This window comes from Melozone crissalis, unplaced genomic scaffold (genome assembly GCF_028551555.1).
Source record: "Melozone crissalis strain CALT ecotype California unplaced genomic scaffold, PUWL_Pcris_2 ptg000042l_1, whole genome shotgun sequence".
In the NCBI taxonomy this organism is placed as follows: domain Eukaryota; kingdom Metazoa; phylum Chordata; class Aves; order Passeriformes; family Passerellidae; genus Melozone; species Melozone crissalis.
In genome coordinates this window covers 22,944,923-22,971,309 of record NW_026535820.1, presented here as the reverse complement: position 1 = coordinate 22,971,309, position 26,387 = coordinate 22,944,923, and the positions used below count along the sequence as shown (strand labels likewise).

Sequence of the window (26,387 nt, the reverse complement as noted above, 5' to 3'; positions counted from 1 at the left end):
AAACTGGACTATGCGAACAACATATTTTAGGAACCTGAAAATTGCTGAAATCATTGCAACAATGTCATTGGTCATATCACAAAAAGGCTTACTCACATCCACAGCTTGTTCATATAGATATAAACCAAGTGGGAGTTAGGGTTTAGCTTTTATCAGAAAATATCACTAGAAAAAGCAGCTGAGCTGTTCAATTTCTGCAGCAGAACAGTGTCTCCTGAAAAAAGCTTCTGCAGGCAGGAATGTGAGTTTAAAAATGGTTAGTCCAAGATTACACTTGGAAAAAATGATAGCATTGACAGACCTTTTGATATATATATAAATGTATTTTAATTCCAGGCCCCAATTCAGCAGAATACTTCAGATATATTGCCCATCAAGGGATCTTGGATTAAATTCTTGTTGAGCAGGAGACTTGTTGCTCAATATTAACTGTTTGTCAGCAGATGAAGTTGTCATTATCTAGGCCATGCAATGACTGTATTTACTCTCAGTAACAATGCAGTGAAGAGATAACCTATTTATTTCTTTTCCTTATCATCTAGGATACCAAAATCAGATGCTCCTAAACATAACATTGTAAAGGCCAGAATTTATCAGAATATGGAAATGTATTTTTCATCCATAGTGCTGGGGGTAAAAATAGAGCAGCAGCACAATCAACAGCATATTGGAATTCAGTGCTGCTGCCCTTAAATAATGTCAGCTGAAACTGAAGAATAAGTGAACAACTACAGGTTAAAAATAGAGAGCTGTTTCATGTGTGAATATTCTGGATCACTCTAGATACCCACTGTGAAATCCCTCTGAGAAATACCAAAAGCTAGTTTTTCCTGACAATTGGCTTATTATAAAAAACTGCTGAAAATTCACTCAATCTCTGTCTATGTGGTGCATGTTTAAGAAGGGGAAATTTGGGTGATGGAGATAAGATTTCTTCTGAAAACCCTTACCATTACAAAAGAGATGCCAGATCAACTCAGATTTGAGGATAGTTCATTTATCCTCTATACCTGAAACTCAGAATCACACTCATGAAGTTCCACACCTCAATGAAGGCTGAAAATAGACAATCACCATCTTCACCTCTGTGACCAAGGCTGTGGGTGGTGGTTGGTGGAGAATGAAAGCCTTTTCCAACAGGGGGCTGCAAGCACCACGCCAGGGACATCACTTGGGTAGGGCAGAGGTGAGTGGTCAGAAAGTGAAAGTTTTACCACTTTTGCTAGACAGAGCTGAGACATCTGGGGAGATCTCTGCCTGGCATAATACCAGAGTTTACCTCTGCAATATGTTATGTGGTGCAGGAACCATTGCACTTCTTGAAGATAAGAAAATGATCACTCTATCACCACAGCTCTCTTCCTATGTACTGATGTGGTTTTCCTCCATTAAAGCTCCCTTGCTGGTCTGCTGGGCTTCCCATCAGTATTTCAAAAACTGAAATTTACAGTATTGGAGGATGCAGAATGGCTGCAAAATAAGTCTCATGATCCCCAACAAAGTTCAGCACAGTGGGAGGCCCAGGCAGAAGCATCTGGAAAGGGGGGAGACGTGTGGCTGCTTTGCTGTCCTGGGACTGGTGGTTCCTCCCAAAAGGGGAGGGCAGGTGCCGCAGAGCTGGAACCCCTTCAGACCCCATCCACACTGGGGTGCCCGTGAGCTCCATGCTGCTGGCATGCTCCTTACCTGACCAGCAGCTCATGTCAAGGAACACTGTGTGCTTGGGAATGTGTGTGAGAGACAGACAGACAGGGAGAGGAGCTATGGGCTGGGCCATGCCAGCAGGTCCAACCCAGCACGGGGAGAAACCTTACCATCCTCAGGTACAGTATAATGCGCGTATTCAGGAAAGTAATCTTCAATTTTTGATTTCCCTGCCAAGACTTTTTCAGCCAGCATGTCTTGTTTATTCAAGAATAAAATGATAGAAATGGTCCGTAACCACCTGTCAAAAACAAACCAAATGTTTGTGTTATCTCTGACATGTTATTCAACAAAAACCTATCACTTTGATAGGAAACTTACTGGCTATCCCTGTGTGGACAGAGAGTGAAATAGTGTAGAACCTGCTTTAACAGAAAAAAAAAAGATTACCTAAATGATTGTTTTGATTGGTCGGCACCTGTGCAGAACAACGGGTATATTTCTAAGGTCAGTAAATACATTTATAAAAACTGCAGTGGACATTGCTAAAGGGAGCAGTTTTCAAAATTTTTTTCTAAATTGTCTTTTAGTTATCAAATTAGGAAACTGTCTAGATTTTCTAGAAGCACCACAGTTCACAACCAGACACTACTGTCTGCTTTATTTGGCTGTGATAAAGAAAAAAAAAAAAAAGAAAAAAAAAGGCTAGAAAGCTCCCTCCCTCAGACTGCTCTAAGCTACTGTTCATCCACAGTTATCCCATCTTTTAGGGTGGCCTGTATGACACCTGATGAATGGAAAGAAAAGAATGTCTCTTTTCTTCCCCAATTAATCCATCACTGTGACAATGTGCCTTGGGATGTGCAGTTAACATTCCTCCTTCACTCTACCTTCAATCACTTCTCAGTGCACAGCATCCTCACAGGTATGTGCTGAAAACTTCATCACCTTATTTTGCACATTGTTTTTACTTGTTCTCTACCAGGAGCCCATTTGTGTTGCTATTTGGTTATGTACCTACAATTTACAGGCACTGTGGCAATTTAATGGCAGTTCCAGTCAGGTTAGGTGTGCAGCATCACCCCCCAAGGCAGAGGTACCCTGTGCTCTCAGAGCTGACCCTTACAAGAGCAGCATAAGGAACAAGCACAGGGAGCTGCTCCTGCTGCTGCTTTGGAGGGGGAGATCAAATGTTCCTCAGAGGATCTTGGTCTCAGGCAAGCAGCAGAGTGATGCCAGAAGAGGGTCTCTCCTGCCTCCCTTGCAGCAGCCAGCCCGGGGTGGGGCAAGCCCTTTCCAAGCTGTTCCCATGCCCTGCATCATTTGACAGGAGTGGTGAAATACCACGTGCACTGTCCCTCTGCCACAGCCCCTGCCAGGGAGGGGTGTCACCCTGGGGGCACTCTGAGACCTGGCCCAACCTGGCTAGTTTCTGAATAAACAATCTGAGCCTACAGCAAGGCAAGTCCTATTTTGAAAGGAGTTGAACTGTAACTAAACTGGGGAGGATGGGTGGGAAATGAAGTTCGTTTTACCTATTATTCCAGATACTTTTGAAAAGGTCCAGGGATTCCCGTAGTCTGTTTGTGTTATTGTCTTCCCTTATTACCATGTTGTAGCTACTGCAAGCCACAACGAAGATGATAGCTGTGACATCTGGGCAGAACACACAAAACAAAGAAGGAAAGAAAGGAGAGAGAATAGAACATCTCTGTTATCCCAGCACATACTCCTCAGGGTAACACCACCATTACTCACCAATCAGCCAAAAATACCAGAAAAAAGTTATCTGTAACACTGGACCTCTGTGCTAGTGAGGTACTGTGTGTGGGTATGAACGCTGAGCTGCTCACACCTCAGAGAGTAAGTTTAAAATAAAACACAGAATGTTTTTACTTACCATTAAAGCATTGGATCCACTTTCTTCTCTCATCTCTCTGGCCACCTACATCAAACATGCTGTTAAAAAGCCATAGGATGTTATATCACTTATGTGCACTAGGAAAAATCACACCAAGCAAGCACAGCACGAGGGTTCAGTTTAAAAATCCGACAGCCCCAAGGACAGGAGCAGTAAAATACTGCCTGAAGAGGAGAGAGACCTGCTGATGCTGCACTGCATGTCAGAGACAGTTGCACTGCTCCACCTGCCCTGCTCTGCAGGAGAAGGCTACTGAACCCATAAAATGAGAAATACACTCTTCAAGGACAAGCGCTGGCCTTTCCAGTCCACAGCAGTGCATGTGGCATGTAATACTGTACTATAAACAAGTACAGGTTTTGGGATATTTTGTAGGATGGTGGGGAAAGGGCAGCTCTGTATGGAGGAGGACATGAGGCAGCTCAGCCCCGTGAGCACTGCCACCCTTCTGGGCAAGAAGTGGTGAGAGAAGCCAGTCTGCCTGTGGGTGTTTCAGACACACAGCAAACTTTGACAAACACAGAGCTTGCAGCCCTCTGGAAGAAGGGAGGATTCTCATTGACTTCTGTGAGCTCTCATCCCCAAAGGTATTTTATGATTTTATAGTGCTACACCAATGCACCAGTTTTTACAAGAAGCCACACACAACCCTACTAAAGAGCATTGCTAATACATGTAACTAATTAAAGCTATTTTTGCAAAGTATGAGGTAATTTTACTAGGACCTCTGGAAGGAGAGCTGAAAAGCCAAATCAAACAACAAAAAACCACCCACTCCCATCCTAAGGCTGCTACACCATGCATACATGAACAGAGACATCTGAATGAAGCTATTAAAAATAAGTATGATATTCATAAATCATTACTAACAGACTTACTGGAAATTTACTTTATCTACTTGAAATCTTGTTTCAAAAATCCCTGATGTTAACACTCTGCATCTTAGTAGGTCCTGGAAATGAGAACAGAGAAGCTGATTAGTAAGGGTTTTTTCCTAACCTAATTTTGTTCTTAAAAGCTTGGAATATTATTTTCCATGAAAAGTCTTAAATGTTTCATTTAATGAAAGTTCAATCAGACCTGTTGGTAAATCTGCATTTGTCTGTACCGACATGGAAAATAAACTTAATAATGATCACTGCACTTGGTTTGTGCACTCAGAAAGCAGGGGACCCCATCTATGTTCTCCTTACTGCCCACTGAAACCTGTTCTTGATGGTTATACACCTTGGTATGTCATGAGGATAATGAATTCTGAAGTTACATAAAACTAAGTAAAATGTTATTCATGTTGTAAAGTCAAGTATTCAAATGTTAGAAAACTCCAGATTTACAGTTGCCCAGGCAACCTTAACTCTGCCCTCTTTTGTACTGAATGAGACAGGAATCCTATCGAAATAATAGCTTGTGACTGAGTAATTAAAGCTCTGTTACAGAGCACAAGGGAACAGAATTTAGGTCGTGCAGAAATATGGCATTTCTTTCCTATTTTTTAAACTAGCAATACTTTACAACTTAACCAACTCTCCTTTAATAATTAAAAAATAATAATTTCCTGAATTCTCAAGGGGAGTAGGTAAAAACAATTTATGATGCCCCCTTCCTAGATGGAAGGAGGCAGTCAGTGGTGCAGAGTGCAGGCTCAGCTTGCCTTTTTCCCCTACCCTACCATCTACTGCTTCTGGTAGCCAAGGCAAACCTTGGCTGCTTTGACAGCTGCATGCACTCAACTGAAGGCCACTTATTTAATATGTTTAGTTATTTTATACACTACTGTCATTTTCTGTCACTTGCTGACTTTGTTGTGGTGCAAAAAAAAAAAACCCAAAAAAACCCAACCCAAAAAGCAGAAAGCAAGGGAAGAGAAGAAACAAGTGATTTTTACCAATTAATTCAGCAAGGCAACTGATACAGGGCAACAGGACAAAAACAAAAACAAAAGGAGAATCCCCTTCTCAGAGCAAGTTTTCCACCTGCCAAATACCAAGGGCCTTTTCTGATCTTTCAAAACATTTCTCCAGAAAGGAAATATCAGGGAAAATTTCTAGGTAATGAAAGACTACTTCAGGTAGAGAAGGGCCTCCCAGGAACAAACAGGCAAACACTAATGTAAATAATGAAAGTAAAAACGAGGCTTTTCTTCACTGACTTCTCTCTCCAGGTGCATGATCTTGATGCTAAAAGCATGAGTTCTAGAGGGAGCAAACCCCAGTGTTAATTCCTTTGGTCTGAAAATGTCCTGAGTGCTTGAATAATTGATCCTATATTGGGTAGACTACAGGACATGCTTGTGGTTATGGACCTAAACTAGGTCTGAAGGAACAGGCTCTTCTCGGCATGCTGCCTTGGGTGATCTCGTGCAAGTCACCTCATTTCTCTGAATTTCATTCCCTAATTGCACAGTGAGATTTGACAACTCTGCCTTCTTTTTAAGGGCATACACCTGTTATATGCCTTGCATTGTTAGACTGAATTATCCAGTGCAGGGATTCTCTTCTGCCACCTGTATTTGGAGTTTATGGCATGGCCCACAATCTTGGCTGAGACTGCTAAATGACAGTGGGATAGCAGCACTGAAAAATAACAACTTCAGAATGTTTGCTGAAGAGACAGCAAAGGAAAGCACAGAGCCTGAACTCAGGGAAGGCAGCTGAAGCCAGGTACTATTGTGAAGCCCCTCCTTACTTCAAGACTGCACCAGTTCAGCCTTAACATGAACGTGTTTGCCACTGGAGCACTCCATCAAGATGTACCACAGGATCTGGGAAAAAAATGTACTGGCAAATAAGGCTTGAATGGAAACTCTGCTACCCACAGGAGATGGGCAGCCTGCAAAGAAGGAATCTGCAGGCCTGCAGAGAAGTTTGCAAGCTCTGCTGCTGCCACAGGTGCTCTCCCCTGAATCTGGACACCTTATTCACTGCAAGCTTTTGACTGTGAAGGACCCTTCTGACAGACATGGGAAGTCTCCCTCTGGGCTCACCTCCACCACTGAAATAAAGCATTGCTTCTGTGTACCAAAGGCTGGTGAGGGAAACCATAACTTTTTACATTTATGCTTTCTGTTCTTTTTTCCATTCACCTTGTTTTTGTGGGACACAAAATGGGAAACAAGAAGACAAAATGGATCTAGAATCACAGACCTAGATGTTACAATGGTAAAAGACAAGTGTGCACCACCAAAATGCCTCTTCTTCTTTAATATCCATTACTTAAGCTGCTAGACCATATTTTGCTATTCTGCCATATGTCTTATTTCAGCTGCAGCAGGGACTAAAACAAATTACACAGAAAATCCAGATGAATGTCAGTCTTAGTTCAGACCCTACCCCATTATTTTTACTAACCTGATCTGTGGGTGTGTAGTCATCCATGCTGACACTGTCAATTCTTTCTAAAAAGCTGGAAGAAAAATAAACATGCACTTAGATATGTACAATACTGTCTAGTAAAAGACATTTCACTACCTTTTCTAGTTTATGGTCCTGCTGAGAAGTAAAACACAACTTGAATAGTAAAGTTAGGAGCCTGATTATTTCCATATATTGCTCAAGGTTATATTTTATAAGCCAAACAAACATTTTACCCAGACTGTGTTTCAATACAGAACTTTCAAAGTTACCATTATGCAGTACTCACCTGTGGTTCAAAATGCAGTAAAAATGTTACAATTTTGTGAGGTCCACTAAAAAATACTATGGCTAACCACAGATCATAACATTATATGGTTGTTAAGACTTAAAAAATATTTTGGGATTTAATATAGAAAATGTGGGAAAGGGGTGCCTTTATTTAGTATAATGCTGATCAAGTATAATGTTATGTTAATTATGGTCTCAGTAGCGTTAGCAGAAATGCTTGTTGGTATATACAAAAAGCTTTGGACTGACTTGCTGCCCTCCAACACTGCAACTAAAGCAAAAAAAAAATGGAAGTTAATGAATCTGATTCTTTATGTCACCAAAACTCAGTGACATGCATGGAGTGAAAGAAAGACAGCTGCAGGGAAGGGCAAGAGATAAGAGAACCAGAAAACAGGGGGAAACTACATTCTATGATTATTTAAAAGATTTTTCCAAGCTTTAATTCTTTCCTAATATGTGTTAGAATGGCAGCACTTACAGACATGCAAATGTGATTTTATCTTTATTGCTAAAAGAGGCAGGTTCTCCTCTCTCGCTTCCATCCGTTTCTTAGATCTCCTCTGAGCCCAGCTGGCTCATTTTCCCCAGACTGCCTGTATGACTTAGAAGCTTTCTTGAATTCCTACATTGTTATTTGGTGTTTGACAGTGAATATCCCATTGGCTGACATATCCCACTACAATATTATCAAGACTTTTTTATCAAAAGGCAAGTTTTCCCCAATTTTACTTGAGCGTGCACACGCAATATGTGTCCCACTTAACTGCAGTGGGAAAGAAAGAAAAAAACAGTGAACTCTTGGCTTAAAATGTAATTCACTGTTAACACAAGGGTCACACACACTGGCCAGTTGAAAAAATAGCCCCCTAAAAGCTGTTTGTAATTCTCATAGCAGTTTCCCACGGATATGAACTGAAAGGAAAAGAAAATACACTGCATATATATTCACTTAAAATGTTTTTCCTTTTCAAACCTCCATTGTTAGCAGGGAAACAAAATGCAGTATCTACAGTTAGAATATCCAGCTTCTCTGTCTGGATGATGAAGGTGATAGCTAAGCACAGGGTTGAAAAAAAAAATCACTGTTTAGCACAACCCAATGGGTGTCTGTTAGTAAAACTATATGGAAGAAACTCTGAAGAAAAAGCATCATTTCACAAATTCTTCTTCCTTGCCAAAAGCCCTATAAATTTATATGAGGATATAAAAGTACATTTTTATAGTCAGCTACAGTCACCATGGGAAAGCAGTTTTATTCAGGCTGAACCTTTTGGTCAGATGATTGTCATCACCTAGACTGAGCGAAGTTTAACTTCAGTTATCCCACGGTCCATGCAGAGACCAGAGCAGAGCGATGCATTTTTAAGTGACACACCTATCACTGAGAGAACTCTCACCTCATGCTTGCAGCACAGAACATGAAAAAAAAAGAATGCAAAAAAGCCCAAAGCAAAAATGCTTCCAGGCTGAAACTTCCTGATCAGAGCAACTTTCCTTAACATGGTTGTTCTTCAAAGTCTGTTCCAAAGTACAGACTATGTCTGACACAGAAAGGGATCTGCTAAAGAGTGTGGACTGAAGTCAGTGTTTGTGCACAAATACAACTCCATCACAAACCCTGCAAGACAGTGTGAATTGGCTTTTTTTTGTAGAAACGTGTCTTGTGAAGTTGGTGCATAAATCAGAAACAATACATCTTATCTCCACAATATCATGATCATTTTGGCAGAACTTACCAAAATGGTGCAATACAGTATTAAGTGCTAATTCACCCCTTTCTCATCTATACAACAAGTACTTAAGGGAGGTTCTTGGTTGTTAGCACTTTCAAACAGGCAAATTATAGTAAGGAACAGAGGAGGGAGGAGTAATGCAGTTACACTACCACACAATCCATGGCAGGTTGGGAAAGAGGCAAGTCTCCCAATTTGATGTCCTACCTATGAGCTGAAGTCACCTTCTACCTCCTCCCAGTAGAAAGACCAGTTTTGAATCCCCTAAACTGCAACACCACAGCTAAGAGAGAGCCAGCTCTGACAAATATCACATGCTTAAAAAATATCATTTGACACAGCAGCTGTGCCATTTTATGCTTGTAAGGCTTCTGTCTTACTGTAAGCCATATTAAAATAAATGCAATGACTTACAAGGTTTTACTTGCCACCTTGCTGTAACAAGCTGGAACGGTATCACTAGCATCCAATAAATCCACATGCAGCTACTATTAGGATTGGGATAAATTTTGTAGCTTTATAGGAAATTAACCTTTTCAGTGCGTGATGGAGAGGCTTCCTAAGATTTCTTCTGCAATGACGTCGTTAAGTGTGCAATGAGATTTCTTAGAGGAACAGAGACAGCTACACTCTTAGCTTTTCAAAAGAAAAATCAGTTCTTGAATATCCCTCATATGAACTCCTTGCTTGGCTAATTAGCACAGCATCAAAAAATAGTCCTGACAGGCAAATGTACATACTGGGTACAAGAAATGGATTCCAGATGAGATAAGGAGTCAGTACTGCCTCATCTCCAAACACACTAACTTCATTCCTATTACCATAGTAAAATGGGAAACCTGAAATTACTTTTCTAAACTGCTTTCTAGAGAATGTTAACTTCACCTAATCCTAATTGTCTTGAATAATTATGTTCTGACAAAATATAGATAATTTTATACATATATATATTTTCAGATCAGCAAATTTTGAATTTACATGACTGAAATTTCCATTTAAAGAACCCAAAGTACAAAAACATCAACTGCGGCAATGCTGATGTCTCAACGCCAAGAATCAGTGTGAGGAAAACATAGTAACAGAAAAATGAATAAAAATGGACACCAAGTATCACTTACTCTCTTTTTAGATACATTTTTTTTTCCACTCAGGGATGTAATTATTTTCACAGAATCATGCCTTTTTACAATACTGACAGGTCTTCTATTTATCTAGCTTCTATAGAAACCCATACTCAGGATTTATGTTAATTCTGCAGTGACTGTTTTGCATGCATGTGCAATGAACTTCAAATTCACACATACAAGTCAACAGTGAATAAAACAGTAACATGATATAATATTAACATTTATATTTCACAATTGTGGTTTTACTTATAAAGGATTCAGTCAGATAATTAATATGACATTTATATTCTTTTTTATTTTACATAGGGTGTTTTATATTTCCTTACATGGAATAGCAGAAACTACCTCTTAATTTAATTAGGCAAGTTATTGGAAGGAAGGTCTCTTCTGCTCTGGTTGGAAATGCAGTGGTTTGGTTTAGCAACAAATTAAAGCAAACTAAAATGGACCAATAAAGTTAAAAAAAATAATGAGCTACTGACATTATTATATCTATTATTAAGCTGATCTGTAGTTTTATAAATATCTTCAGTGAGTTTCCTAGGAAACTCAGCTGACACTTAGTTTGACAAGCAATCTCTAAATTTTATATTATGCAAGCTGTGAACACAAAAGTACAGGTTTTAGATGTGCCTGCCAGTGCATGTGGGAACTATCAATAAGCATTATTCTCTTTAAAAACCATGGCAATTTGAGCAGCAGTAGCAGCTATATAAGAATTTCTGAAAAAAGGATTCATAAATGCACAAATAAAGAGGAGGTAATCGTACATGAAAATTCTTTTCTCACTAAATAAATCACTACACAGCTCTGTGTAGATATTCTGACTCCACAAACAAAATGACAATTAAAAGAAAAATCGTGTCTTGAGAATATATGATTGACAGAAAACCCATGCTGTATTTATGAGAGCATACTTCAACATCCAAAGAATTGGAAAGATGAAGTGCTAAATCACAGATCAATACAACAAACTAGGCATTTTAATAACCCTTGATCTACTTCAACCATTTTATGCTCTCACCCGAACATTTCAATGGCCTCACATCAAAATATTCCCAAGGAAAACAAGAAATCAAACCCATTCAAAATGCTTGTGTCTTTAAAAGGAAAAGGTATTGCGGCAAATCTCAAAGGTTTTAAGTGAAGAATCTCAAAACTATCTTCAGGTAAGTTGTGGGGTCAGCAAACCTTTGCAATTCAGATGGACCATTAAGAGCTTTGCAAATATCTCAGCCAGGCTCAAATAACCATATATATGTATGTATATGGAATCAGCACTAGGACTTTTAATTCCACTCTCCTTGGATATGAAGTCACAGGTGAGGCAGATGCTTTACAAGAAAAACACACACCCCAAGTCTCTAGGGAGGTGAAATGGAAAGACTTTTTTTTCTTTTTAGTTTCTGCTGCAGTTCTCAAGACCAACATATTTATTGCACTCTTTCCCCCCCTTCTCCCTCCCCCCATATATTTTTTTTAATCAGCTAAGCCATTACAATCTTGTTAATTCTTCCAGCAACATTTGAAACAGGAAACTGCAGATTTTTGTTTTCAAGAATACCTGAATACCTTAGGCTCTAAGGTTGGGCTTCAAGCAAACTCACACTATCCTGATGTATTTCTAGGTAACTGAGAAAGACATAATGAAAACAGCCTCCAGTAATATTCTAACCCCTAAAGGATTCATTTTCCCAAGTCATTTGCTGAAAATATCAGCAGAAATCCCTTGGAAGGCTTGGCAAAATTTAGTGGCTAACGATTTTGCTGCTGAATTTAAATCATCACTGTACTTTAAATACAGCTTCCACGTGCAAGAGGAGCACTCCCCTTGTCTCCCTCCACAGCGCTCTGCAGCCACTTCCCACCAGGAGCCAGCATTGGTGAGAGGGCACAGCAGGGCAGAGGGAAGAGGGAGAACCAGACCTGTTTGGGACCCACCCTGGCTCACGGGTGCTGTGCCCCAGTTTTGAACCGCCAGCTGCGGCTGTTATGGAACAGAACACCCAAAACAGACACGCGAGTACTGAAGATGCTGCTGGAACAGAGCATGCCTCCAGCAGGGTTGGGAACCCACGGATGGCTGATGTGCTTGTCACACGGCTCTGGCACCTGCTCCGTGCCCTCGGTGCTCGCGGCTGTACGGAGGCTCTCTTCCACCGCGATCCCGCTCCCCGCGTCCCTCCAGCCGCGGTGACACACGGGCGGTGGCACACGGGCGGCGACAGCCGGGAGGGGGCGCTCTCTGCCCGGCTCCCGCTCCCTTCCTTTTCCTTGCCTTCCCTGCCCACCCCTTCCCCGGAGCGTGTCCGCAGGCGGAGTGAGACTCTGCTGGGTCTCGCCGTGAGGTTTTTGCTCTAACACAGGTAAAACATGAATTTAGCAAAGATCTCCTGAATTTACCTTGCTCATCCCCTTTTTCCAGTGTTCACTCTCGTACTCGCCCACGGCCCGCCAGGCTCCCAGCAGAGCTCACGCTGCACTGCCCGGGGCTGGCAAAGGGCTGCGTGGGGACGACCAGAAACCGGTGGGATTTATCCTCCACCCATCCGCACCTCCCAGCTTGCCAGCAAGGAGAGCCTGCTGTGTCAGGAGATGAAAAGGTTAAACAGGATGCCAAGAGGGAGAGCAAAGTACAGTCATGCCTGAAAACCGCCAGCTCCTTTTCCGCCCAGGGAAGCTTGAGGATCTGCGGTTCAAAGCGTCTGCCCTGCCCTCTGCTCGGCCGGGGGGGAGGCAGCGGCTGGAGCCGGGTCACCACCAGCGTGCTGGGTTCCACGGACAAGTGAGAGGATTGCACAGCCTTTAGCAAAGCTGTGCGCTTCCCTAGAGCAGCACCAGCCACTGTGCTTGCTCCAGAGGGAGAGGCAACAAGACTGGGAGGGTCTTGGGCCACCGATGGTGACCTCTCCTGGGCACCCAAGTTTGCTGCACAAACATGACTGGGAGCACATAATCCATCCCAGTTTTATCACTGGCCACGGCTGCTGCCAGCTGTGGTCCCAGCAACCATGAAGTCATCAGGAGCACTGCTGTCATGAGAGGCTTTACTGGTAGCAGCCATTAATGCTCCCTCACCATCGCACAAAGCAGGAGAAGACCAGGTTGAACCCTATTAACTGATGGCACCTTTGGCCAAGACACCATGAGCAAAGACAGATGACGATGGCTGCAACCAAGGGCTCATACACCATTCATGAGGCGACCTTCTCCTGCAAGGAGCCAGACTGCTGGTGGCAACTAGGGGCACATTTGGTGAGGAGATGGAAAGATGGCCAAAACTTGTAGTTCTCCTGGTCTATGGGTTTGGTTAAGGGAGTTTCCCAGCAGACATCTATTTCAAACTCACTTTCTCCACCACTAAGCACGTACTGCAGAACATCTCTAAGCTTCACAGGCTTTGGTATGCATCCAGCTATTAACCTAAACAAATGCACAGAGAGTTCAATTGCATTAAATGTTTCAGATATATGAGTAATACACCACTTCTGTTTAATAAGAACACCTCACTTTTAACTGAAAATATGTGAACTAAAGTAAAAAATGAATAAACAGTATGACTTCCATAACTGCTTGCCCCCACTGGTTCCCTAAATTTGTTAAGAAGCAGTGCAAATTTTGGGAAATGCATTTCTTCCTTCTAAATTTAGCAAACTAACCACTTCTTGGCTAAGCAGATGTTTTTGCTTTCCGAGCGAGAGGCCTATGGGGATCATCATTAACCCTCTTCTTAACATAAACACTGACTAAGACTTAAATCTGGAAAACTGTCATTCACACAGAAAGGTTAACAGGCTCCAGCAGAAATGAGACTCATCATCTGCAACTTCTGCCACATGGGATCTCAGAGAACAGGGAAGATGACAGGCAAAGAGAGAATAAAGAAGAAAGGTAATTTATTTACTTATTTTAAAAGCGACATTATTTTTCTACTGCGTGTGTTCAGACGTTTTATTCCCAGGGGGGCAAGTGGTGGAGTCACTGCAAAACACAGACTAAAAATGAAGCACTGATAAAATCTGAAGCTTAGACTGGCACATGCAGACCCTCCTTCTGACCAGTTTGAATCCAGTAAATTCAGTGTTATCTTCTTCCTTGTGAGTGGATAATCCTAGGCAGGCAATTGTTATGTGCATGTTGATACACCCATGGAGTGTTTATACAGATACAGATTTGAGTTCTGCAATGTAAAGGCTACACAGAGCACATTCTGCAGTCATAAGTGCAATTTTGAATAGAGGACCCAAAGATAAAAACCTGAAAACAGAAAGCTCATATTGTGGTATCCAGAGAAATCTGGATCCTGACTGCTTTGTGAGCTCATGTATGGCAGATTAGGATCTCTTTATCCACTGTCTGAATGAAACAACTGTTTAGCATCTTCCAGCAACTACACAGACTGGTGCTGGAAGGGAAGTTGAGAATACCTGAAACATCAGATGAGATACGTGGGCAGAATGCAGCTGTCCCATCAGGACCTGCAAAATGTGCCTTTTGACAGAATAACAGATCAAAACACTGGGTTTATGTCCCACTACCTAAAGTACAGAGAAGACCTCACCTCCATTTCTTCAGGTGAACTCCTCAAAAAGGACTTGGACTTTTATGTTCAGGAAAGCTGAGCTGTGGGAAAAAGCCTTGATAATACTCAAAGCTATAACATGTATTAGGTTTACAAGCACCAGATACATACCACAGCATTGCCAGGGGATGTCAAAAGTTAACAAAATGTATTTGCACTGGATGTTGCAAATAAGAGCTTCCCCTGTTGCTTACAGGTTTATCTTGCTCTCATAATGGAAAATTACTTCAGTGCAACTTACACATTGTGGTTGATGGTTTTGTTTTCAAAAACGGTTGCACTGTAGATATCTTCCTAGTGTACACAAATTCACCAAGTACCGAGAGACCTGGAGAATGCCAAATCCAGGTTAGAAACAGCAATGGTTGTTGGAAATTGAACATCACTTACTCTGGTGGAAGTGGTTTGGAATAATAAATCTGTTATGGTGACTGCCAAAAAGGAAAAACCAGTTTGAGTGGAGGTTTCTACAAAAGAGAAAGCAGAAAATCCTCAAATGGGAGAAACAAAGGTAAAAAACCAGACTGAAGAGGAAGTCATGAGAAGTTTGTGTTTACCTGTGGCACCAGTCCAAACTCAGTGCAAGAGAACTTGCTGCCAAAAGTTCTCAGGCCTAAAATCAAGCCAGATGATTCCCCAAAGAGGATGGTAATACTCTCTTGAAAACCCAGATGAAGAACAGTGAATTCTTTAGGGTGGTGAATGCTCCTGGCCAGAAAAAGCACTCATGCATGTTTCTTACTGCTTTCAGACCTGTGAATTTTTGCTTTCATTTACACATTTTGCTGACATGTAAATTAAAGGAACAGCGTGTTAGAATCCTGAGCAAAAGGAGAATCTATCTGTTTGCTTACACCTGTCATGCTTGTCAGGTGTTGACATAGCCAGGAGAATTGACATGGCTGGAGTCCGAGTGAGTGCTGGGGTGAAACAGGAGAATGGCAGTAGCATCAAGGATTGACATTTGAATCACAGGAGCACAGGTCTCATGAGAATATCTTGGAGGCTCCAAGACATATACAGCATCTGAAGTTTCTACAGGTAACACCCATTCAAGGAATATGAGGGCTCCTGACAACCATCCTACCAAAGAAGAAGCTTTCTGGGATTGCATGTAAAACCTGAAGTATGCCATCTGTGCAAACTAAGGAAACAGAAAAATATTTCTATGGAGAAGTCAGGAAGGCAAGCAGCTTCCTGCGCAGTGGAAAAAAGAAACTCTTAATGCTGACCTTGCAGAACACCTGGAACAATTTCTTTTACCTTATTGCAGTTTACGAAGTGTGGTGACAGATCATTTCTACACTCCTTGTCCCAGCTTTACCAGTGCACTCTCATACCTTTACCTTGTGTGAAGGATATGTTTCACTAAAGGTAAGGGTCATGCTGGACACAACTCTGTGAGTAATCCTTTGATGTGCTGGGCTGCTGCAGGGTTCACCACCTTCTTCTTAGAGTTACTGACATAGGATATTACCTTGTCAATGTTCAAGGCAAGAAAACTTACACAACAGGCCAAAATCAATGGCTCAGGAGTTAAGGACAGAAGGATGATGAGAACCGACATCCTTCCAGCATTTAACCCCCAAACACCCAGCAGAACCCCTTCACCCATCATTCCAGAGGGTGAATTCATACCTGTTGCCTTCCCTTTAGCAAAGCACAGTGACACAGCAATGATTCACCTTCAATGGGAAGGACTCAAAGTTTGTTCTTCCCAAACTTGCTCATGCCAGGCACCAGAATTTATTAGGGCTTCCCTAATTGTAGTCTAGAGCAGACAGGTTATCCTTCTTATTCCCATGCACAACACACTCCAGAGCTATTAATGAAAAACAGTACCAGGTAAATATCTGTATATGATCATCTGCCTTAGAAATTACCAGGTGAAAGTAATAACATCAAGCAAAGGTCTAACAGTACAGATAAAAATGCTACACATAACCATTAGAGTCATAAGAAAATTCCTGTATCTTTACAAATGCTGCTGCTGAGATGTTTTCATTAAATCACCATTATCCTGCCCATTTTAGAACAGAATATATTTAACCACTGAATGTATTCAAGCAACTGGTCACACCACCTACAGCTTGGCTGAATGATCACCTCGGGTAGCTGGAGGAAGGCATGGAGCTAAAGCAAGAAGATGAATTGTTACTACAAAAATGGAAGGAAAAGAATGCAGTGACTATATCCAACTTGCTAATAATTGGCCTAATTCCATTTAACAGCTACAAGTTATTTAAAAGCTCAGTGGTAAAAACTAGCCCTACAACCCTGCTAACTGTACATCTGAGAGAAAGTCACATTAACAACTGCTTACTATTAATAGAGCATTTTGTGAAAAGCATTCCTAATGCTGCACTCCCTGTAAGTTTCTTTACATTCTCATCAATTTTCCTTACCTTGTACAGTGCACAGTGCATTTGTACTATTAAAAAACAACATACAATGAGTTGAGTTTGAGGAATGAGGAAAATAATTATGCAACAACCTGATTATGTCCTGCTTCAAGTTACTTTAAAGATTAAGTTACGCTTCTGTTCTTAATCTCTCTACCCTGTACCCAACAGGTAGCTGTCATTTCTTGGGTCTGGTTTATGAAAAGCTAAGGCAGCAAAGAGATCTTGGCTTGTGGCTAACACAGAATTTGCACCATGGACAATCCTTGCTGCTCCCGGCATGGCCTCCACACTGAGATGTCGGCTGCCACCATCTATGGCCAGAGGTGGGAGAGCTCGGGGAGGAGGGGGTTGAGCAGCACTGGACATGCTGTGCTGGTGCTGCAACACAGCAGCATGGCCCAGCCAGGCTGAGGATCTGCAGGGAGCCACCTGGGAGCCTGGCAGCTGCAGCTCCTTGCAGGATTGTGGCCAACATCACTACCCCTGAGGGCATGATAGTGCTACTGTGAGAACAACTTCGGCCTTTACAGCTGAAAAGTCACCCTGCCACTTCCTAGCAGCTATTGCTTTGTAACATGTTCACATCTACAAGAAAGGGCAGACACTTGATAAAAGCTACTTTATTGAAAAAAATCCACCAAGGCCAGTTTCAAATCCTGGATTACTTTTAAAACTCCTAAAAACAGGCACTGAGAAAGAAGCTGAACTTCCTAATTTGTCTTCTCCATCCATACAGTTAGTGGAAAAAACGTGCAAGATTTATGCAGTAGCAGCTGGAGAAGGTTGAAAAGGAATATACAAATAAGGCATAAATGTCATAAACCCAAAGTCACATGTCAGTTCAGATTGAAAAATGTTGTCTTTTCTCTCTTTTTTTTCTTTTAAAGAGAAGATTAAAAATACTATTTCCACCTTGAATGTAACCTGTGGAAAAGGAAACCAGGAATCATTTGTTCTCTAAACATGGAACTATCACTGGTGTTTATGCAATAATTTATAGCTGCCTACACATATAGGCAGGTCACTCTGCGGTCAGGCTCTGAGGGCAGGTGCAAGTTTTGTATTTTCAGGGAGAAAAGGAGATGCCTTTTTATACTTTGGCTTTTTCTTTCTCACTGGAAACATAAGGATGCCTAAAACAACAAATTCCCCAAGAAGTTCCTTTCCCTCATCATACTGTGTGTACGATATTGTGGCTGGGACGCTGGGATATGCTCTGAGAAGGAGAGTGCCCAGCTTGTCCTGAGGGCGAGAATGACTCTTTTGATGACCTCTAAGGATCTGAACTGCTTTCACAGAAAGTCTGACTTCAACCAAACTTCTAATAAAAAGTTCTTCAGGCTCAGGAGAGTTGGGTGCCCTCAGGAAGTAGAGGTGGAAGGATCCAAAGTGGAGTGTAAGGAAGAAGAAGAAGAAAAACCTTTATCCTCTGGGATTTTATTCTGTGGGATCTTGGCTCTACAATGAGATGAAACTCTCAATCACACAGAGTTGGACATTTTTCAAACAAGAAATCTGGGAAGCTTCATTAAGTGATACCAGACCTAAATTGCAAAGTTACAGACAAAGCCTCAGCCCTGAGTGAAGGCATATCCTATTGAATAACTGTCTTTGCCCAGCACCTAAAAAATGAATTTTTAGATTGACTGTATATTATTTTAAAAAACAATCTTCCCTCTCCTAAAAAAAACTTTCTTCAAAAGGGCTTTTAATGATAAAATCCACTGCAATTCAGTGAGAATTAATTAGGGAGTAGACATTGTATTGAAATCATCACAGAAACAGAATTAAACCACGAAGTTTTGTTGTTTTTTGTTTCTTCTACTTCCAACCAAATGTGATTTCTGATTCCAAATACCAGAGCACAGGTATGGCAGCTAAATCGGCAAGCATTTATTTTAATCAAATAAGCACACAGATAATGGCCAATCTTATAATCCCCTTAAATTGTTAGCAACCTCCTTAATTAGATTACATATAATCCAGTCCTAACTCCAGCACTACAAATACTGATCTCCTGCTCCTAACAAATGTCTGTACTGCAATGGGACATCATGCATTGGATGTCAAAGCAATTCCCTCAGAAGAATAATAACTTTGCCTTGTGGGGCATTACTTTGTTTGGGGTGCCTTGACAAAAATTTTAAGTAAATCCAAAAAGTACAGATTTACAACATAACTGTGATATTTTGAAATCAAAAGCCATTTATTACCTCAGCAAACACTGATACTTCATCCATTTTGCAAGATGTTTTTTGAGAAGGTCTCAATGCAGCTCATTCAAAAAGTGAAAACAAATAATACTAATATTTAAATGAAATGTTTTTGACTATGGTTTCTAAATGTCAGTATTTTAAAAAGTATTTCTAGTACCTTGAAATCCCTACAATAAATCAAGACATGTAAGTAACAAACAACAACACATCTTAAGGACATATATCTTCATTTATTGGTTACATGTTAGATTTGGGGCTGCTCTGATCTAACTTCAACTCAAGCACTGCAATGCACTTCTGAGCAGATTTGTGTCAAAACCTCATGTGGACAAAAGCCAAATCAGAGAAGTGAGAAAATGGGGATGTTTCCAACCTTTCTTAATGCCTTGTGTTTGTGTTTCTCCCCATCTCAGCACTGAGAAATTGTATGATGGGCTCCACCACCACCCTTTGTGGATGTCCTGGGCCACCTCTGCTCCTCTAGAAAGGACATGGACAGCCCAGCAGGAAAGAAATGATGACCAAAATGAATCTGGAGCATAATAGATGTGCACTGAAAAATTGGTGACCCTTTCCTTAAAACTGACACCATTTTCAGGGTGAGCATTTTTTTCACAGAAGCTACAAGAGGGAATTTTAATAACTGTAGAACAAAAGTAGATAAAATAAACACAAACAAATGGCAAGATATTCTGACTACATGGCAGTTTTGAGCTTCCCTACACTTTTTTTATTTTGTCAGAGTGATTAAATATTTTAGATATACAGAAGGACTAAGTTCAGTGCAAGAAAAATTTTGATTCTACCAAGACTCACTCATAAGCATAGTTTTAAGGATGTAAGTAATCCTACTCAATGCAACCACACCTTGGAATTCAATGGGACAGCACTCATGCTTAAAAGATCAGTAATGTGTGCAAAATTCTGGATGTGTGGAGCCTGAATGGTTTTCCCCCCTCAAAGCAAATGAAGACCCACTCTTCACTCACTGCAGCCCAACTCTAAACCCCACAGTCAGAACTACTGCCCAACACCATGTGACATCACAGCACGTCTCTGTACTTAGAAAGTACAGAGGTGGCTTTTTATTCTGGGGAATGATCACAACTGTGTCATTCTCCACAAGTGTAATTATCTTGCTATTAAGAGTAACCTGTAATTTTTCAAAAATCCAGCAGCTTTAGATACAGATTGTTAGCCCTCTCTCATATCTTCCAATGCTTAGCACAGGATATATTAAATGCAAGAAAAACACCCTATCTAACAGTGGTTTTGCCCACATATGACCCAAGGGAACCACCAGTGCACAATACACCACCAGCACTGACAGGTTCCTCTGAAACCTCCATCAAGCCACCAGGATATCAAGGCAGGCTCCAGCTTTACCTTTTAGTATGGTATTTGTATTTTAAACACTTCTCATTATAACATGGATGATCCTATGGGGACACTGCAGCAAAGACACAGCCTAGGTCTGTCATTCCTCTTCCCAGGAAGGGCTTGCTGTCTCCCTGGTGACTGCCAGGGGCAGGATCATTTGCCGCAACAAAACAGGGGCTGGCCCATAAGCTGAGGGGGCCCCAGGACACTCACTGCTTATACAGCAAGACCTGCACACTGATCTGTTGAAACAACTAGGAAAACCCCATAATTTAGCATCATTAACCCCAACTTGCCTCTTGAGCAGGACAGCCTCACAAGTGCTAAGGAGGTTCTGTTAATTATGCATGCAGGATTTGTTTTTCCAGTGTAATTGATTTTCTTCAGCAGTTCACCTTAAAGTGTTTTCTGTTCTGGCAAGGAGTACAACATCATGCAACACCCATGCCCTGCTTAATTACATCAGAAGAACAAAAAAAAAGACCAGAAAAGTGAATTAAGCTAGAGCACCTCAGCTCTTTACAGCCCTACCCCACCACCATCCTTTCATAAAGTATTTTTAAGTTAAATTTGTTTGCTTTGAGAATCTGAATGACCATGGTCTTTATCTTTAAATGTGACAGAAGAGAGAGGTGCTGGAAGCAGAATACAAAAGCACAGCATTAGTGATTCAACTAGACTTTTTTTGTATTTACTGCTTCAAGCTCAACTATACTGATTATCACCAGAAGTGTGGTAATGAGCTGGCTACAATTAAAATTTAGAATAGCTACCATGTACACACCAGTAGCCAAAGACGTGTCCATGCACAACACTGAAAATTCAGTGCCGTGAGGGATTCAAAGTAAGAGTTTTACAAAAGAGCCAGTGCACTGTGGCATCATAACTTCTATGAAAAGGATGGATATTTTAACATTAAACATGACCTACAATTGTTAAGGAAAGGAATGGAATGAAAGATATAATGAGAAAGCAATGTTTTAACATTAATAAATAAAATAATACTATCAAACTACACCCAACTGAGAAAGTGAATTATGACATGACATGAAATACACATGCAGTGTTTTGAGGGAAAAAAATACATTTCCCACAATCCAACATTTTTAGGCAGTCCATATTTTCTGTAACTGTTAATAAACCCATTTACCTAGGTGAGTGCCAAATCTAGACAAGATGTCTTTTATTCTGACTGTCCCCAGAGCACAAATTCAAGTGATTGGGACTGCCCCAGGTAGCCACACAGCATTGTTTAGAGTTTTATAGATATATACTGATATACATTTTTATCAGTGTTGAAGAGCTTTGTTCTGTTATTCACATCATCTACTGAGCATCTGAAGGAACATCCCTGAACAAAGGAGGACAAAGAAAATTGTGGAAGGAGCAGTTTAGATAGAAATATATAAAAATTGAAACCATGAAAGAAAGGAAGGTTTGCTTATTTATAGTACAAAAGAAATTCCATCTGGTCAGGCTGTGGGTTTTTTCTTGTAGAAATTAAACAGGAAATTATTTTCTCCCCTTCCCCCTCTTACAAAGCAAGGCATTTTCACTTATGATGCCAAAAGCTTGATATTTGTAGATTTGTCTGCCATCAGTCATTAATCAGCCTCATACAGTTTATAGGTAGACAGATATTTCCTGACAGATACAGAAAACAGATTTAGAACCGAAGCCGAAAATTATATAAAGACAGATATATAGATACACATCTTAGCACCCTGGAGTACATTTCCAAAAATAAACTAGTCAAATGGTTATCTTCCTAAAAAAGCTGATTGCATAAGCATAATTACACTAAACACAAGTACCTGCACTATCTGTGTGCATGTTATAAATAGTTCAAAGTTACATTATACAGTCTTATTCTAAAACGCTATTGTTCTAAGTTCATGCCTTCTCTCACAATCCTTTCAAAAAAGGCCCTCAGCTCTCACCACTAGCTATTTTCTGTCACTGCTGTAGAACTTGTTAGAATCCAAATACACTATTTCCACCTTGCAACCTGCACTCATTATCCAAAGAAAAATTCCAGCATCTAGGAAAGTCGCTTGATCATATCACTCTTTCTCTACTGATGACCAGGATTCCTCTGCTTGCTTACAGGGTCTTAATTCTGTAACTCAACAGCTTTTTGTCATCTTGGAAAAAACAACTGAGAGAGGTGTGTATTTCAGAGAGGTGTGTATTTCAGAGTACAATTTATTCAAGATCCTCTTCAGAGACCTTAAGTTGAGACTGTTGTGAAGGATATTCAGCTGGATCCAAGAACAGAAAAAATCTCCTGCCAAGTACTAGATGAGAGAAGCACTATCTGCTGGATGCACACTGAGAGTGCTGGGGTGTTTTTCCCCACCTATCTTGCTTTGTGACATTAAATTCCACTTGCTGAATTTGTGCAAGAAGGCCCAAATCTCAGCCTAGCAACAAGTAGAAAGTCAGCATAAGAAACACCTCTGAGAGGGAGGAGATGGACTGGCATTGCCAAGCATTACCATATAACACTGTTCAGCAGCACCAACTCAGCACTCAATCACCACTGTGATAACACAAGATATGTATATTTTTCATTAAAGTGGTTAAATCCCTCAGTGATAGGTAGCTGCTTGATACAAACTCCAATTGTAATTCATCTGTCATTTAAAGGTTAAGACCAGGGGGGCAAACCTAACCCCAAGGAGGAGGTCCTCTGTCGGCAAGAGCAGCTCTGCTGCAGGACACAAGCATGACAATGCTGTGGGAGGGGACCCTTTGCAGGATGTTTTGCTGACAGCAAGGGTTTTGTTTAGAAAGAGGATACAGATGAGCTGTAGTTTGTACCCATGATGACAACTAAGAAAATATCACCTCCTCAGCTCCATTTCTGCATGTTGCATATGCAGTAGGTGGTTCTTCCTATACATGGTATATAATGAGGAATGTAACAACTAAAAGCAAGCCAGCTGATATTACTTAAAGCTGCTGAAATAACTGAGCATTTCTAAGAAAATACACAGAGACTCAAACAAACAAAAGACAATCCACAACAGCAGAAAAAACACCTGTATGCCTTACTCAATTATGTTACACAAAACAAGGATATTTCTGCCTTCTGTGGGTACTTATAACAAAGTTTTTTTGATGTTTAATCTCGTAGGGGCAGGCATTTTTCTGCCCTGTGTCTGGCTTTTGAAACAAATACCTACCCATGTTTCAGATACTGGAGGGATTAAGTGACTTCTGAGAGTGGTCAGGCACTGAAATAGGGAGGTGGTGGAGTCACCATCCCTGGAGGTGTTTAAAAGGTGTCTGGATCCAGCCCTGGGTGATGTGGTTTAGGGTTTTACAGGGGTAGTGTTGGGTTCATGGTTGGACTTGGTGATATTTAATGTCTCTTCCAGCCCTGATAATTCTATGAGTCCAGGTAAACATGCAGCTTATTCTACTCCCAGTGGAATTAATGCAGCAACCTGACCTTCTTTCCTAGAATGAAATCAAACACACTTTGCAATTTACTTTTGAGGCTCAGCAAGGGGTGTGGAGGCTACTACATACTTCATATTTGTAGAACAAGTAAGAAGGGTTTTCCTAATGTGTCAGGAAACATGATTATTAAAATCCAGTATCATTACTTCAAATCATGAGAGTTGAAAATAATGGAGCAAGATATGGAAATTAATAAAGAAAAAGAGATAAAAATCAAAGAAAAGACCATTTGGATAAGGAAGAGGAAATGCTGAAGTAAAGCTTACAAAACTCACATTACAAAAAAAAAAAAAGACACCCACAGGATAGGTACATAACCATGTATTTGAGAAAATTATACCTCAGACATTATCTTCATGGTGATCCACAGGCATAGAGAGAATCACTGCAGACATCTACTGAAATTTAAATTAGCTAGCTCAATTATGGATAGCAGTATATCTGCTATGTCAAGGCTTTAGCACCTGAACCTTGTATTTTAGAAACCTGGCTGTACTTAAGCTTCTTTTTTCTGCACAGGTGCCCAGACTGGTTAGGTTAATGGCAGGCTGGGTGTGTCCACACAGGCTGCAATTGCACCTGTAGTCTGTGTCAAAAGATTCAAAGAGCCTGAAAGGAAACTGGCAAGAGAAGAAATACGAAAAAAACCTTCTGAATTTTGTAAATCAGTGGTAAGTTAAGGCTCATGTATAGCAGCTTCTTCACCAGAGACTGTGGAACAAGAAAATTACACCTCTCACAAGCAGTTTACAAATATTATGTCCTTGCACAGGTTTTGCAACTATATATAATAATTCCAGCTTTGATCTAGTTGTATTTAATTCACTACCTCATTAAAACAGTTCTATCTGCCAAAGTTAATTTAAGCAGTCATATGTTAACCCAGCATAATTTTCAAGAAATCTTTTTCCTTTACAATTATATTGCCGTATGTTAATAGGATGGCTTTTAATAGATTTTTTGTTTACATACATGTCATAACTGACCCACTGAAAGATTGTATCCTAGTATCCAAGTAAAGTAGCATCTGTTCTAAGTTCCCCTGTAGCAAGCAGATTCACAGCAACTATTACTCCAACTTGCAATTTTTTGCATCACTAAGAGCTCAGTGCAATTACTTCCTAAGTGTGCCATCTCTCCTCTATGCTTCATTCAGTAAAATCTGTTTTATGGGTGTTTTAGTGTCGAGCTGTGCTGTAGAGCCTATAATTTGTGAGCTGGATGTGACATACGGCCTCACAAGCACACCAATTTATTTATTTTGCTTGCTCCTGATAACACTGAGGTGTGTGTCTGAAAGGCCAGCACAGCATCCAGCGAGCAGGAGATTCCCCACCCTTGCTGCCTGCCTTGGTTTCCTCCCAGGGCTGGGACAGGAAATGCAGTGGTTGCAATACACACAACTGCCAGCCCTCCTAAGCAGTGTCAGCACTGCAAGGCCACTTAGTTTGGCCACAAACATGTAGGTGATTACTGACTTCTGTTTTGGTGTGGCAGATCTTCTGGGAATAAACAGCAAATTACTTGTTACAGAAAGAACAACATTGTTTGCTAGTATTGGCCAAAGCACAATTAGCTCCTGCTCTCCAAATTCTGTTTTTCTGAGACCTAAACACACCACAAAAATTCTAGCTGACAACCAACTACTTTCCTGTGATTTACAGTTACTTCAAATAAAAATGTTTTCAGCTTATTTGTGTTTTGAAGTTACAATGGTAGAAGCCATTCTAGCAAAAAGAGGCATGAGAATGTATTGCAGCTTGCATTTTAAAGAGGAAGAGATGGGTACTAGAATAAGGAGGCAGCGTACCTGTGCAAAGGAACTGAAAAGAAGTAAGTTCAGGGGTTTATTCAGAGATATTCATGGCCATATCTTGTTACTGTAGCTTACAGTAAGGTAGTATGTTACACTCAGATTCTCAGTTCATGCAGCAACTGTGAATTCTGAGTTCAGCTGGGCGCTCCTTTGGTTTGGCTGCGGGCACTTGAAAACCTGGCCTCAAAAAATCAAAACACTTTCCTTAAAAAAAAAGAAAGAAAGAAATAATAACATCTGAACAAATAGTTTACAAACACTTGGCTCCAAGTGTTGAGTTACCCAAAACGTTCCTTGAAAAAAGACTTAATCACTATTGAATGAATTAAGAGTGCATGAAGCATTCTTTAACAATTTCCTGCTCCTACTCTTTGTTTCTTAGCTTTTCCTACTCTCAACATTACATTCTATGTTGATTTTTTTTTTCCGGCTGCTACTTGCCTAAAATAAA

At 40.7% G+C, this 26,387-nt stretch overlaps 1 protein-coding gene across 2 annotated transcripts in view; it reads right to left on the bottom strand.

The window, feature by feature from the left end:
• The window catches only part of GNAL (G protein subunit alpha L), a 180,092-nt gene that overhangs the window by 5,910 nt on the left and 147,795 nt on the right, over positions 1 to 26,387 (bottom strand). For both annotated transcript variants that reach the window (XM_054284575.1, XM_054284576.1), the window contains exons 6-10: positions 6,913 to 6,967; positions 4,444 to 4,517; positions 3,545 to 3,603; positions 3,180 to 3,300; positions 1,815 to 1,945 (exon numbers count right to left, since the gene is read on the bottom strand). In XM_054284575.1, the coding sequence (XP_054140550.1) occupies positions 1,815 to 1,945; positions 3,180 to 3,300; positions 3,545 to 3,603; positions 4,444 to 4,517; positions 6,913 to 6,967 (440 nt within the window). The remainder of the gene's footprint in view (positions 1 to 1,814; positions 1,946 to 3,179; positions 3,301 to 3,544; positions 3,604 to 4,443; positions 4,518 to 6,912; positions 6,968 to 26,387) is intronic.